At 31.8% G+C, this 14,308-nt stretch overlaps 1 protein-coding gene across 1 annotated transcript; it reads left to right on the top strand.

The window, feature by feature from the left end:
* Positions 1–4,929: 4,929 nt before the first annotated feature.
* On the top strand, positions 4,930–5,727 carry LOC111988155 (uncharacterized). The gene is made up of 2 exons (XM_024019925.2): positions 4,930–5,285; positions 5,400–5,727. The coding sequence occupies exons 1-2, from the start codon at positions 5,114–5,116 to the stop codon at positions 5,666–5,668; spliced, it is 441 nt and encodes a 146-aa protein (XP_023875693.1). The 5' UTR covers positions 4,930–5,113; the 3' UTR covers positions 5,669–5,727.
* Positions 5,728–14,308: the final 8,581 nt, after the last annotated feature.

Raw genomic sequence — 14,308 nt, forward strand, 5'->3', positions numbered from 1 at the left:
TCAAATCCGTGCGTAAAATATTTTACGCCAAAACACCCCTTATTTTACAATTAACGAGAAATCATTTTCAGGTTGACCAGCTATTTTAATCATCCCAAACATCTGCAAATGTAAAAAATATTTTTCAAGAATCAATTTCAAGGGAAACAAATACATCCTAAATTCCTCCTTAACAGATATACGCAAATGCACCCCTTAACAAAAAGCCAAGGAAAAATTATTAATGATGATTATTATATGGCCTCATCAAAACTATGACTAAAGACTTATAATAAGGATTTCAAAAATGCTTAATCTTTACTATTGATTGGGATGGTGATTATCCAAAACTTGGATTATGTAATAGTCTAAGTTGACATTGTGTTCTCTTTGTTTAAAAAATAGAAATAATTAAGAAATAAATAAATTAACCAATAAATAAATTATTGAATTTGTATAATCTTAATTATAACTTAATAAATAAATTATTGAATTTGTATAATCTTAATTATAACTTGGCAATTAAAAAAAATTGTATTATTAGTTTTAGTTAAATCGAATGGTATGATTTAATTTGTTAAAAATTTTGTAGTTTAACTAATACTTTTTTATGTTAAAAAAAAATCATAGTTTAAAATTTTCTATTATCCATCCATTATCGAATTGTATTAAAATTTAAAAAAAAAAATATATATATATATAGAGAGAGAGAGAGAGAGAGAGAGAGAGAGAGAGGAGAAAGAATTAAACCTCATCTAATCTAACCGCAATCTAGGACCAAGGTCATTGGAGGCCAATCCAAACAGGGTCGCATGTTTGAGATGATGTTCATTGTACAATATGAACACTGGCATGCGCAGCATTATTAAAAAAATAATAATAAATAAAAAATAAAAAAGAAAGTTTTTTTTTTTTTTAATGTCTTTATTGAGTATCAAAGCTCTAATCCCATTGGTTCAAAGTCATTTTCTAATCTTGAACTACATCGACTGATCGTCAAGAAACTCCCAATCTTCGGGCATAGTCTGCATAGAACAGCCTGACAAGATGAAGATGTTATCCCTGACAGAAGCTACCGTATATATTCAACGAAAAACCTTAATAATGGAAGGTAAACCACATTTACATTGCACGCGCTCTTCCCACGTCTACCCTTCCACTCTCCATTATTAACTGCACCCTGCTGCACATAACTTATCTCTCCACGTTTTCCATTTACTCTTGTTTATTTATATTCACATCAGAGTTTTCCATTAACAAGTTAGGATAAATTATTATTGATCACTGATCAGATTCAACGCACAGTTCTTTTTATCATTGTCAGCATGTGTATGATGGATTTATATGGTCACCGTAAGTCACTTGTTATGTTTTAAAATATATGAATGAGCAATTAGCATGAATGAGTGCGTGTTAGAAGTTAGATAACTTTAGCCTAATTATAAATGTTTATTAATTGTTTATTTTTATAGAAATAATTACACCTAACTTTATCTTCTTCTTCTTTTTTATTTTAGATATCTTCATTAAAAACATCAAATTTGTAAATTGAGTTACAAAAGCCTTGACTTCACTTATTAAATCTCACTTACATTACATGTAACTAAATCAAGTTTAAATTGAGGTCCAAGAAATAGCCCAGTTGGAGTGGTATCATTTGTGGTGCCCTATGTTTGTGATTTGATTTTTACCTCATTTTCTTCAATTTTCTATCTATCTTGAGGGAAAAAAACCCCTCAAGTTTAAATTGTTAAAAACTTGTGCTTTATTCATGTGTGACCTTATTGTATTTATTTTTAGTTCATGAGCTTAAATTATTCAAAATCTCAAATGTGATTTTTAGTAGGTAAAATGTGATGATAAATCATTGATTATGTTGCTAACCTGGCAATAAAATACTTATGGCGGGAAGAAAAAGAAAAAAGGAATCTTTATTACCCACGCAATTAATTTTTAGAGATGAAATGGAAGATCAACGTTAAATACCCATTCTGTAACAAAAGATGACAATCATGTAGCTTGACAATTAACTAAGTAGATTGAGAATTGACTAAGTGTTTGTCCTCGGGTTTTGTCCTTGGAAGAAGGTACAATGGCTGGATCTATTCTCTCTCCTCTTTTTCTTATACCAAAAATCTCACCACCCCTTTGATCCAGGCGCTTCTTGACTTTATATGACTTAGCAAGAATGCATTTGGATCTTACATTTGGAGGGCTACGATTAAACTCTCCTAACAATTGTCTCATCAAGACCTTGCTAAAAGGTTTTGACACCAGAATATGAGCTATGTGGGACACTGTTCAGGGTTATTTCCCCATTAATGCGGCCAGCTAAGTGGTTGTGGTGCATTTAATGTGGAGGGGATGGCTGCCTTGTCCTTCTTTTTTCTTCTCTTCCTTGTTTTTATACCAAGTTACCTTTGTCTCCTTTGGGATTGCACCATGCTCCCTGCACGCCTGATTCTCGACCATCCAAGTTAATATGGAGTCCTCGGTCCTTGGTATTTTCCTTAATGGCAGCATCCCAAACTCCTTTATTAGAAAATAGTTTTTCTCCAAAGACTTCTTACGAAATTCCCCTTCTCGGAAACAACCTTACCCACTTTATTACTACTTTGGATCCTCGTACCCCCACATTACCTAATAATGGAGTACTTGCAAGTTATAAAATCAACCTTAGTGGCACCAACTTAGGGTCTCCCACACATAAGTGAGTGACTTTACTTGAGAAACACTATTTTTTGAGTGCATATATTACTCATATCTCACTCTATTTGAGAAGCCATGCATTTATAGACTTGTTAGTGACCTATATCACTCTTTAATTATGGTCATCATTTTAACTATGGCACAAATGGGCATTGACTTTCCATGAATGAAGGTTATGTATTCCAATTCCTTCACTTTCCATTATGGGTGTGTTGATACCCAAAAAATTACAAAGGAAATGTCAACTCAAGAAACCAAGTCATGGGCCCTATGGAAGCATAGAGGAGCCATGGTCTAATACTCATGTAAAAATATAAGAAAGAACTACAAAATAGGCAAAATGCCCAAAAGAAAGAAAACAACCTTCTATAAGGAGGAAAATGACCCAAAAAAGGGTACAACAGAAAAGGTTCCTTGAAAAGGAACCAAGAAAGCCTTGTAAGAAAGGGGTTCACCAAGGAAAATGGCCACAAAGAACTGGGTCCCCTTTGGTGGGAAAAACATAAAAGGGACACATGATATCTAAAAAGAAGCCTTGAAATTGGCAAATGAAAGTCAACCATCCTATAGGGGATGGGCTCAAGGAACCTCAACTAGAGAAAATATAACAAAAATGGAAAAACGTTAAACACACTCTGATGTAGAATAGACAATATAGGCCTTCTTGGAGCGGCAAGGGTGTCGAAAGTCACAACGTAAGATAAATGGGGGTGCTAATAGAGGCCACTGGGGTGACAATGTCGAAATTGCATGAAATTTGACAAGTTGAAGGGAAATTGCATTCTGATCTAGACTCGAGGTAGCTTGAGCGTTGCCTAAATTTAGGCAAATTTTTCATTAAGGCCCTAAAAAACAATGTTTTTGCTATTTATAGTAATATTTATTTTTCCTTAATAACTTTTAGTTTAAAAGTTAGAATAAGGTCCCATTTGTTTTGGGATGTCTCTTAGAGAAAATATTTTTAATTTCTATAATTATCTAAATTTTTCTATTTTTGGTAAAAATAACTATTTTGCCACCTAATTACGTGATTAGCATGGATTGGAGTTTCCAGGGTGTTTTCAAAGCTGCCCTAGGGTTTCTTTTACTATTTAAACATATTTTAGCCTTTAGGGCAATTTAGTTTTCAGATCTATAAAAATACAGACTTTGTTTATTTCTCTCTAGTGGATTCCAGAACCCTATCACTTTGTGGATTTAAGGGACCCCTCGTGGATTTGAGGTTTTCATTTATAAGCTAACGTTTAGTTTCTTTTCCCTTCAATAAACAACATGTTTGTTTTCTTGTAGCTTTTGTGACGTCACACTCTAAAAGCTCTCCCAAATCAAAGAGCATCAATACCATTTCAGGAAAAAGGAGCTTAGATTGAAAAGTCCCATTAGAGTGCAGTTGCTCCTGAATTTATGTGTGAGATGAGCTGGGGTTCTTCTATCACTTAGAAAAAGAGGAATTTTTTTTTTTTTTTGGCAGTGATGTTATTTTTGACTCATTACTTTTTTTCCAAAATAATAATAATTATTTTTGCTTGTGGGTAGTTGGTACATATTTTCTATGGAAAGATGTCACTGCATAAGCCAGTGACCTCCCCCATATAAATCTATGCTCATGACTCTATCTGACAAAAACTAGAAACACTTTTTTAACCACATTATTCATGCTACCACAGCTAAAACTTTTGAGATAAAATACTTTGGTGCGAATTGCAGGGGTAAAAGACTAATCCAACCTCAATTTCTCTTCCTCTCTCTTTTGATTTAGTCCACAGCCTCAATTGCAGGAATAAATGCTTACCTTTACCGGAAACTACCCTGCACGCGCAACCATCACACTGATGGGTAAAAACTCGGAAAAAAACATTATCATATTCCTAAAGTAGACCTCCCTGAACAAGAAACTGTGACATCACTTTATCTTTGGCACTGCCGTGCGGTGCACCAGCAAAAGCAAAATCAATCAGACAGTCCCCTCCAATTCCAAAAGCCATAAAAGTCTATGCCTGCTTAGTGCTTACATACACATTCACTTTCATTTACTATACCAATAAAAAAGCCAAATCTAAATATTCTAATATAAATATAAAAAACAAAACTAACCCTTTTTTTGGGTAAGTAAATAAAGTATAAAACAAAATAATTAAACCCAACTAACTTCCCTTGAAATAACATAACTATATTAATAAAATATTCCCATTTGATTCAAATTTATAATATATATAGTCACATTTGGTCCTTCACAGCACCAAGTAAATGAATTATAGCAACCGTCCCTTCTCTCACCTTTAACATCACCTCATTCATTTGGTCCTTCACAGCACCAAGTAAATGAATTATAGCAACCGGCCCTTCTCTCACCTTTTACATCACCTCATTCACATATTATATATACTTTGCTCTGTCTAGTCTGGCTTGCTTCTTACTTGTAACCATGTCTTCAATAATGAGTCCTCAAGGTGTGGTCTTCGCCACAGCCATGGCTGTGTCCGGCACTCTTGTCCTCCTTGTTCTTAAACTTCAAAAGTCTCTCCCAAATACCCAATTCTCTGTTGATCAAATTCCTCAGTCCTCACAGCCAGTTTTACGTTCTTGTATCTCTTCTGGTACGCAAAAAAATGGTCCTATATACATGCAGTACTATATACATACTATTTATCTCTTTGTTTTTCTTTTTTTGCTAATGGGTGTTTTTTGTTTCTTTGTTTGGTGGCGTGTAGAGGACAAGAAGAGGGAAAAGAAGAAGAAAAAAGTTCACTTTGCAAAGGATGTGGTGGATCCAAGTGGGGATGGAGAAGAGTATAGGAAGCAGCATGGTATAATTAGCAGCAATTCTTCTTCTTCTTCTTCATCATCATTAGCTTCATCACCAACACCAAAGTTAGAAAAGTATAGAGGTCAAACAAGAGGAATGCCTGCTAATAGGGTGGCTTTGTACAATGGAATTCTCAGGGATCGTGTGGTTCAACGAATGGGTTACTCTTATTGATCCAATTTCTGTGCAAAAATCTGTGTTTATGGTATCCAATGTAGGCTTTTTTTTTACCATTCTTCTTTTTAACTTTTAATTTTAGAATCTGTAATTAGGAATTGGAAAGGAGACCATAGGCTTTGATGGTTCCTGAAGTTCATGTTCTCATTGTCTGATTGGGAACAGGGTGAAACCTCTTGGAAGAGTAAAATTTCTTGGGGTTATGTAACTTATGTTCATAGTTGTTAATTTTTTCTGGAAAATTCTCTACCTACTGTAAAATTTCTTGTTCTCTAGTTCACAAATGTGCTCAAAGAGTATCATGTAATCATAGTCTTTTCTCCCCATTTTTTTTAATAATTTTTTTTGGGTGGTTTTCTTTTTGGTTGGTCTGACATGTATGTAAATACAGGGACTGCTTAAAAGGCAAACATTGATGGTACTTCTTCTAATTTTCTTTGGTCCTACATGCTGTAATTTCAATTTGCAGCATCTGTTTCATTACGCGGGGATTGTATTATTGAATCTTGTTGATAGGTGAAGACATTTGTGTTTTCAAGTTATGTTGATTATTCAGCCAAGAAAAAGCTGTGTTAAGTGGTTGGGCCAATGGATTCGTCCATTTATCATTGAGAATCAATTTTCTGACTAAGGCCATTGTTTATAGCCTTTTTTTCCCCCACCTTTTTCAAGGAATATCAATGATTATCATTGAAAACGGTTCAAGATCAAAATTGGATGTGCTTTTGGTTGTTTGTTTAACATAGTAATAAAAGTTTTAGTTCAATGTTAGAAAATTTGATTTGATAGTGTGTGTGTATATATATATATATGTATGTATGTGTGTATATATATATATATATAAAGATTGTTTTATGGAAATAGCTAAAGTGATTAAAGAATGAAAAAGAAGAAAATTATCATTTCTTTCTTCTAACGCTAATAATAACAAATTTAGTGTCAATGAGGTTATGTTCAAAATTCTATATACGCCACAACTAAATAATTGACTAAAAAACATAACGATATAATCTACTAGCAAAAGAAATGTTTATTAAAGAGAGAGAGAGAGAGGCATTCTTTTGACCATTAAAATTTGTGGTGCTTTCACAACCCTTTATGTTTCCAAATTTTCGTTTTGACATTTTATATTTGAATCCATTTTTATATTTTCCTTTTTCATTTATGTTGATAATATGATAACACTTAATATTATATAGGTGACCGGGCTTAATGAGTACTATTTATTTGACACTTAACAATCAAATTACAAATAAAAATGGATGACATAGCCAATATGAAAACAAAATCAAACATGAAGAGTTAAAATAAAAATTTTAAAACATAAAGGATTAAAATAAAAATAACCTTAGATTTTAAGTGTCAAAAATGTACTTTATCTTTTTTGGGGTGGGGGTGGGGGGGGGGGGTGGGGGGGGGGAATTTATCTAAATTCGTGTTATTTAATGTAGTTTGATAAATATCCAATAAATTTTTAATTTTTATGGTCACATCCTAGGAATTGGTTCTCTGATGCACCCATATATCTTTTTCTCTAATCACACTTCATGAAACATTCAATTATTCTCCTTGGGCTAATTTTTTTGCTGTAAGTGGATGAAAATAGTTAAAATATTAGACGGATTGGGTGTTAAATACTGCGCAATTAGGGGGGAAAATCCAAAAACATTTTTTTTTAAAAAGCTAAATATAAAAAATAAAAATAAAAACAAAAAAAAAGTTGTATTTGGGCAAAGAATTCTTGGGTGGAAATGGAATATATAATGTTTAGTATTATATTGTGTTCTACTCGACGGCACATGGATTTTTACATTTTTCTAATTTTTCTTTTCTCATCGTTCTTTTGTTAAAATATTATCCCCTCTCATTCTCTTACGTGTGTGTACATAAAGCACTCATGTGCCATATGTGTATACATGTGTCACATGTGAATGTTTATGACATCTCCTTTCCACCACTTTTGGCATTGCTTAGTGACAAAAGGAAAAGAATTTTCATGTCATGTCATGTGGACCTATTTATGTTGTGTGTTCCTTCCGACATGCATAACTCATCACATGCTCATGTCAATGGACATCGTGCATGGTGCATGAAATACAGCCATTTGGTCTCAACCCAAAGCTATGCTTCAAACAACCTTTGATTCTCAAAAAAATAAAAAAAATAAAAAAATAAAAAAATAAAAAAATAAAAAAAAAGAAAAAGAAAGAAAAGAAAGGGAGAAGAAGTTTCAACAGCCCAACTATAATAATTGAAAAGACCTCGGCATTGACCCAACAAAACTTTATAATTTATTTATTTTGAGTAAAAGGATAGAACACGACCTTAATAATTGAAGTGAGAAAAATTGAGTAATAAACTGATTTGCTGCTACTTTCTAATATATCTTCTATTATTACCCCAAAAAAAGAAAAAAGAAAAAGAAAAAGAAAAAGAAGAAGAAGTAAGCAAATTAAATCGCTATAGATGAGAACTATTAAAAATTGAAATTATTGACTTCTATTGGGTAATTATTGACCATGCCCACTTAGCACTCGTTTCAAGTAGCTTATTTTTATTGGTTTAATTAGTAAAAGAAAGAAATATTTCTAATCTTTTATATAAAAAAGAATAAAAATATACTTTTTTTTTTTTTAAGTTGTATATAAGTCAAATAAGCTGAATAAATTAGGGGAAAAAACTATAACAAACTAGTCCTTAGAAAACCTTAAAAAGAGAGGCCAAAAAAATTGACCAATTCGATGGCTCCAATTTTTCTTCTTTGTAAATATCAGGGAAATGCAAGCCAACAGTGAAGAAGGTCAAGTGCCAACCAATAAATCAATTTTAAATTTCATAGTTTTATTAAAGTAATGTTGAATGTCAAGTTCAAGGCTTTATTTAGGCCATGTGCTCCTTTCACATAAGAGACCTCGTCACAGGCTTATATTTAAATGCACATCACATTCAACCAAAAAAAAAAAAAAAAAAGAAAGTAAATGAACATCATGCCTGGTGTGAAGTGTGAACATAGCCATTTGTCTCTGCTACCTTTGATACGTTACTTTCTCAGCACAAAGCTATATTTTCAACCATCCAACTCATCAAATAAAAGACCACTGCGTTGACCCGTACAGAACTTTATAACTATTGAAGTAACAAAATTGGTAAATATGAGGGCCATTTTTTGAAAATGGAAAACTATTGAATTTTACTATTTCTCTCTTTGCTTGGTAATTATTGAAAAAGCCTACTTGGGAAGCCATTTGCCACCTAAATTATTTTATAATTCAAAATTTATGTATATATGCAGTATGCTATATAATTATTTATTTAAATGAAATAAAGAAGGACCAAGGGGTCAAAAAAAAAAAAATACAAAACAAAACAAAACAAAAAACCTATAAAGTTGGGTTTCAAACTCAAAAACTTCTGAAGGGGAGACATCACACATGGCAAGCAGGTGTTGGAGAAAGTTTAAGCAAGCAAAACCTGTAGACAAAAATTTGGAGTTTCATTGATTTTTTGGAACTGAAATCTTTATATCACCTTCTTTATCCATTTTTTCGTCCATTTTCTGAGATTATGGGCATCACTATGTTGTCTGTGGGGCTCATTTTTGTTTCTTATTATGTTATATGTAAATTTTACTTTAATGTGTCCCTAGTGTGCCTGACAGCTCCATGTTCTAAAATTCACTCGGTTGCACAACAAACGCGTATTGAATAATTGACCAATCATCCCCAAACAATGGAAAATAGAATGCTGACAATAAAAAATTTAAAATTTGGGACTTTGATAAAATTCTTTATCTTATCATTCAGCCCCTCATCCCAATATGTTTGGATAATGAGCAATGCCAATCATGGTTGCAGGATAGAGACTGAGAGAGACGCAAAGAGCAAAGATGAAATGAGAAAAGATAAGAAGGCCGGGTGACCAAAATTACCAAGATTGGAATTATTAATATGACATTTTTGTAAGACTTATAATGCAGCATGACAAAGTACACGATTCATTCGTGGAATTTTATTGAAAATTTCCTTCAACTTCAACTTGAAATTCAGCGGATTTGGTTGTTGCTTTTACCCACACGCATTGGTTATGGTGAAAGACAGGCAACAAGTAACAACGACAACACATATATAAAATTATATATATTCATCCAATTAGTTGAAAATTCTCGACCTAACATTAATAAATTGCAGTACCATGTACATCTTGGTTTTAGGCATGCAATTGATACAATGGTCCCAGACCTCTAGTCTCCAGTCAAAGACAATGAAATTTGAGATCAAATTATTCGAGCAAAAGAGAACTTAAACAAGCAGGTTTCGTGTAAAATTAGTTAAATAGCATAATATATGGGGCATGGCGAGCATAGGAACACTTTTGTAATGATATGAGTTTGAATAGAAAGTAATAGACTAAGGTCATGTGATGTGAATAATTAATGACCTTTGGATTAATTGACACGTCCACCCATAATGTTATGACACGTCTTGTAAGTTTCAATCACATCATTTTAGTATACATCCAAAGTTAAATTCCTCTAAAGTCTTTATCCAAAAAAAAAAACTCATGACTCGTGAATAATGAATTGAAGTTTACTTTAAATCGCCTAGCTAGAATCCTGTAGTTGAACAACTAACATCTTCTAATCCTGAATTAAAGTCATAAAAGTGCCAACAATTTTGGTAGCTTTATTATGCAAGTTGAAGAAGAAAAATTGGTAAACTTTAAATCTAACAACCAAATGCTTGTGCGTCTGCAATGATGCAAGTTATCACCTCTTAAACCTGATCTTTCCTCAAAATTTGACAGGAAAAATATCAATGTTCTTTTGTTTTGATCTAATCTTGAATGAAAGTCATAAAAGTGCCAACAATTTGGTAGCTTTCTTTTATATATATATATATATATTTTTTTTTTTTTTCCAATTTCCGATCATCACATTTTTATTGAATTTGCAAGAAACCAAAAAAATTATTTGCACTAGTTTAAGTCTGAGAATCAATTTCTAAATATATATATATATATATATATGTGGAAGTAAGGTTATCTACAACAACCTCTCTCATACCCCACAAAAAAAGTGAGAGCTTTAAGCACCGAATACAAGATTTTTATGTTGAACACCTTTTTTTTTTTTTGGACAATTTGTTTTGTTCTATTTTTTTGGTAAATTTATAGGTTAATAATAAATTTTTTTCAAATTATGTATAGGAGAGAGTTATGGTTTTTTTTTTTTTTTTGGCTTGAGTAATTCTATGTCCAAAAAATCACAATAAATATAAGATGACAAGTTATTACTAATTCTAATTTGGGCTTGCCACTAGAATTATTTTTTGTCTACTAGTAACAACTGATGACTTCTTACCATCTAAAATATATTGTAAAAATATTGTGAAAAATATTATGAACATAATATTTCTCAACTTCTTTTGGCCAAAACTCCCGAGACTCATTGAACATAAGAAGTTTCCTTGATTTTACTTGTTTCATTGTGGAAAGTAGAAAATAAAAGTAACAAAATAAGTATGAAAATAGCTTTTGCGAACTTTACACCTCAAGATTGAAAAAGCTAAAGATGCTCTTGTATTATTGCCCTCAACGGGTAAAAAATTTGCATTATTATAGGTACGTACCTGGTAGCCCTAGGAATAATAGTACATGTAAGTTTATGACATACGGGTGAATACATATGAGCCGTCCAAAGTGGAATCCAGAAGCTTCTTCTCTTAGCAAAAGTTTTGAAGGTTCCCGTAATCTTCCTAGTGAATTTGTTTGCATAAAATAATGGGGATTTTTCTTTTTCTTTTTCTTTCTAAGGATCATTGAGGATAATTATTCAGAAAAGAAAATTTGACTAATTACAAGATATAAACCTCCATATTTTAAAAAAATTAGGATAGAGGATTTTCATTTGTTCTTGATCTTACTTGGGACGTTCTAATAGGTACGATAATCTTCTTATAGTTACTCCCAAAAATTAAGATTATTTTTAAAATTTTCCAATTTAATCATTTATTAATATTTTAACACTCAATTGGAATTCTCTCTTAATGATTAAGGTTTAGGTAAAATGCTGGGTAAACGACAAAATACCTCCATTTATTGGTCTTTATCATTTTACCCCATGACTTTTTAAATATTACACTCTACTTCTATATATCCAATGGGATCCACATAATGTACTGTCTTGCTCTATGCAACGTACACGCACAATACCACCTCCTTTCAAAGGACTAGAAGTTATAACACCGAAAAATGAGTATTTTTGTTAGATTTTATCAATTCATATGTAAAACATGAATTTACATGATATTGTAACTCGGAAACATTTGAAAAATTATGTTGGTAACTTAATAATAGCCTTCATATGAAAGGATGAATTTTGTCATTAACCTAAAATATTTTTACTTTAAATGAGGACTATAGATTAGAAACACGTTTCAAACTCTACAACATATATCTCTGGACCACTTATCCTTAAAAAAATCTATAAATTGAATGAGATGAGATACAATATGAAAGAATATTTGATTAATCCTTTTGACAGACAGCAAAGTTTTTTGTCCAATACTTGTAATGGAGCGGATATGAAACTAACAAGTACAAATATTTTTAGAACATGGGTTGCCTCTAGTATTGCATAAGAGTATGGGAGGCAAACCAAACCCTTGCTAGATATGCACCACGCAACTAACTCTTAATAATTAAAATTGAAAGTGTAAAATGTTTACTTTTAAATTTTAATCTCAACGTTTAAATCAGAAAAGTATTCTACCTTTTAATTTTTTTTCTTTTAAAACCCTTTTTAACTTCTCTCTCCCAAATTAAACGTGGGAATGCACGGCGGCGACAAAATCCCATGTTGAGTTGTGACTTTGATAAAATCTCCCATATTCTCAAAAGAAAATTTGATTGGCGAGCATGACATGTTCATTCACAAATCACAATGAACCAGTCAAAAATTACCACGACTACAAAAGGAGCATGACCTTTGGAAATCTCATAGATGCTTCCAGGATCCACTTTCTCTATTACCTCAGCAACTTTTTTTATAAAAATATCTTAAAAGTAATTAAAAATTCAAGAGTGGGTTTTGAAAAACTAGGGGCTTCCACAAACGTAGCTTTTGAATTTGGTATCTATATAGCCTATAGCCTCCTTCAACGAAAGAGCCAATGCTTTTGCTTCACTATACCATTACAAGTTACGATAATGGAAGTCACCCAATAATGTTTCCCCTTCTTACTTCATTCTTGTTGGGCATCATGCCTATATGCCTATATAAATTTAATAATACAACAAACCCAATTGATCAAATTGCAACAATTTTTTTTGATAGTTTTTTCTTGCTAATCATGTTTGGCTCAATTTAAGAAATGGGTAATCATTAAAGAGAGGTTTTGCAGTGTACTTGTATGCAGCAAATGCTGCATATAGGGACATGTGACGGCCAAAAAAAAAAATGTATAAAAGTTTAAATTCTCCCTAATCACGTATATTGTACATAACTTTTGAACATATATTATTTTCTTTTTGCTATTACATACCTTTATACACGGCAATTATTGTATACAAATATGTGGCAAAACTTTTCTCATTATTAAATTACAGCAAAAGTTACTTCACATTGAAGCTTAGGTGGGAGAGTTTTTTTTTTTTTTTTTTTTTTTGACACATAGGTGGGAGAGTTTAGTGTTGGGTGTCTTTGTCTCGCTTTCTATACATATGGTAAGCATGCACCTCTATCCAATCATCACCATAAAAAAAATAGGGCGGTTTGAAGATAAGGTTAATGCTTTGATTAAGATATTCTTTGTACTTAAATTAACTAGTGGTAATGACGTTGGTTGATGTGCCTCTTGGCTTAATACTATTTGCAGCAAAAATTAAACATATATTGCAAAAGTGATACGCATTTGTTTCTAATTCGCCAACAAATTTATCAACTTTGTACATCACATTCGTCCTAAATCGTTCCTACGTCACTAGCCTGTTACCTAAAGTCAAACGGTCCTTTCAAAACATATGATATGTAAACAAATTTCATCTATTTTTTTTTTATTAATTAATAAAAGTGTTGTTAATTTTAAGTAAATGTTAAAGGGATGCTATTTTAATTACAATTTATAACGTTAACCATGGTAAAAGATATCGATAGAATTGTTGTGTTTCAAGTATTAAGTTTTGAAAAAAATGTTAGGATAGCTATAAAGTTCACAATTTTTGTTACAATTCACCATATTGCAAGTTATAACAAAGTTATGTAAATAGTTATGATCTTAGCATTGTTTTTAAATATTTTTTATCGTATATTATTAGTAGAGACATTACTTAGGTTATGTTTGGTTGGGAGAAAAGCAAAATCAGTTAATGGAAAGAAAATGTTTTCTCTAATTTAATTAAATGGAAAAGAAAGATGGGAAATGAGTAATGGGAAGCGGTTTCAATGGGGCTCACTTTTCTTTTTCTTTTTCTTTTTTTCACTTTTGTGCTTTTGGTCCAATTTGGGTGGCTGAAAGGAAAGAAAGGGCCACTTTTTTCATATGTAAAATGACTTTTATGGCCTTGTAGTTAATAAATGTCATCAAATAGTTCAATAATTATCTATAATGATAAGATTGTAAAATTCTTAATAGATAACTT

The sequence above is a fragment of the Quercus suber genome, unplaced genomic scaffold (assembly GCF_002906115.3).
Source record: "Quercus suber isolate HL8 unplaced genomic scaffold, Cork oak 2.0 scaffold_276, whole genome shotgun sequence".
Lineage (NCBI taxonomy): Eukaryota > Viridiplantae > Streptophyta > Magnoliopsida > Fagales > Fagaceae > Quercus > Quercus suber.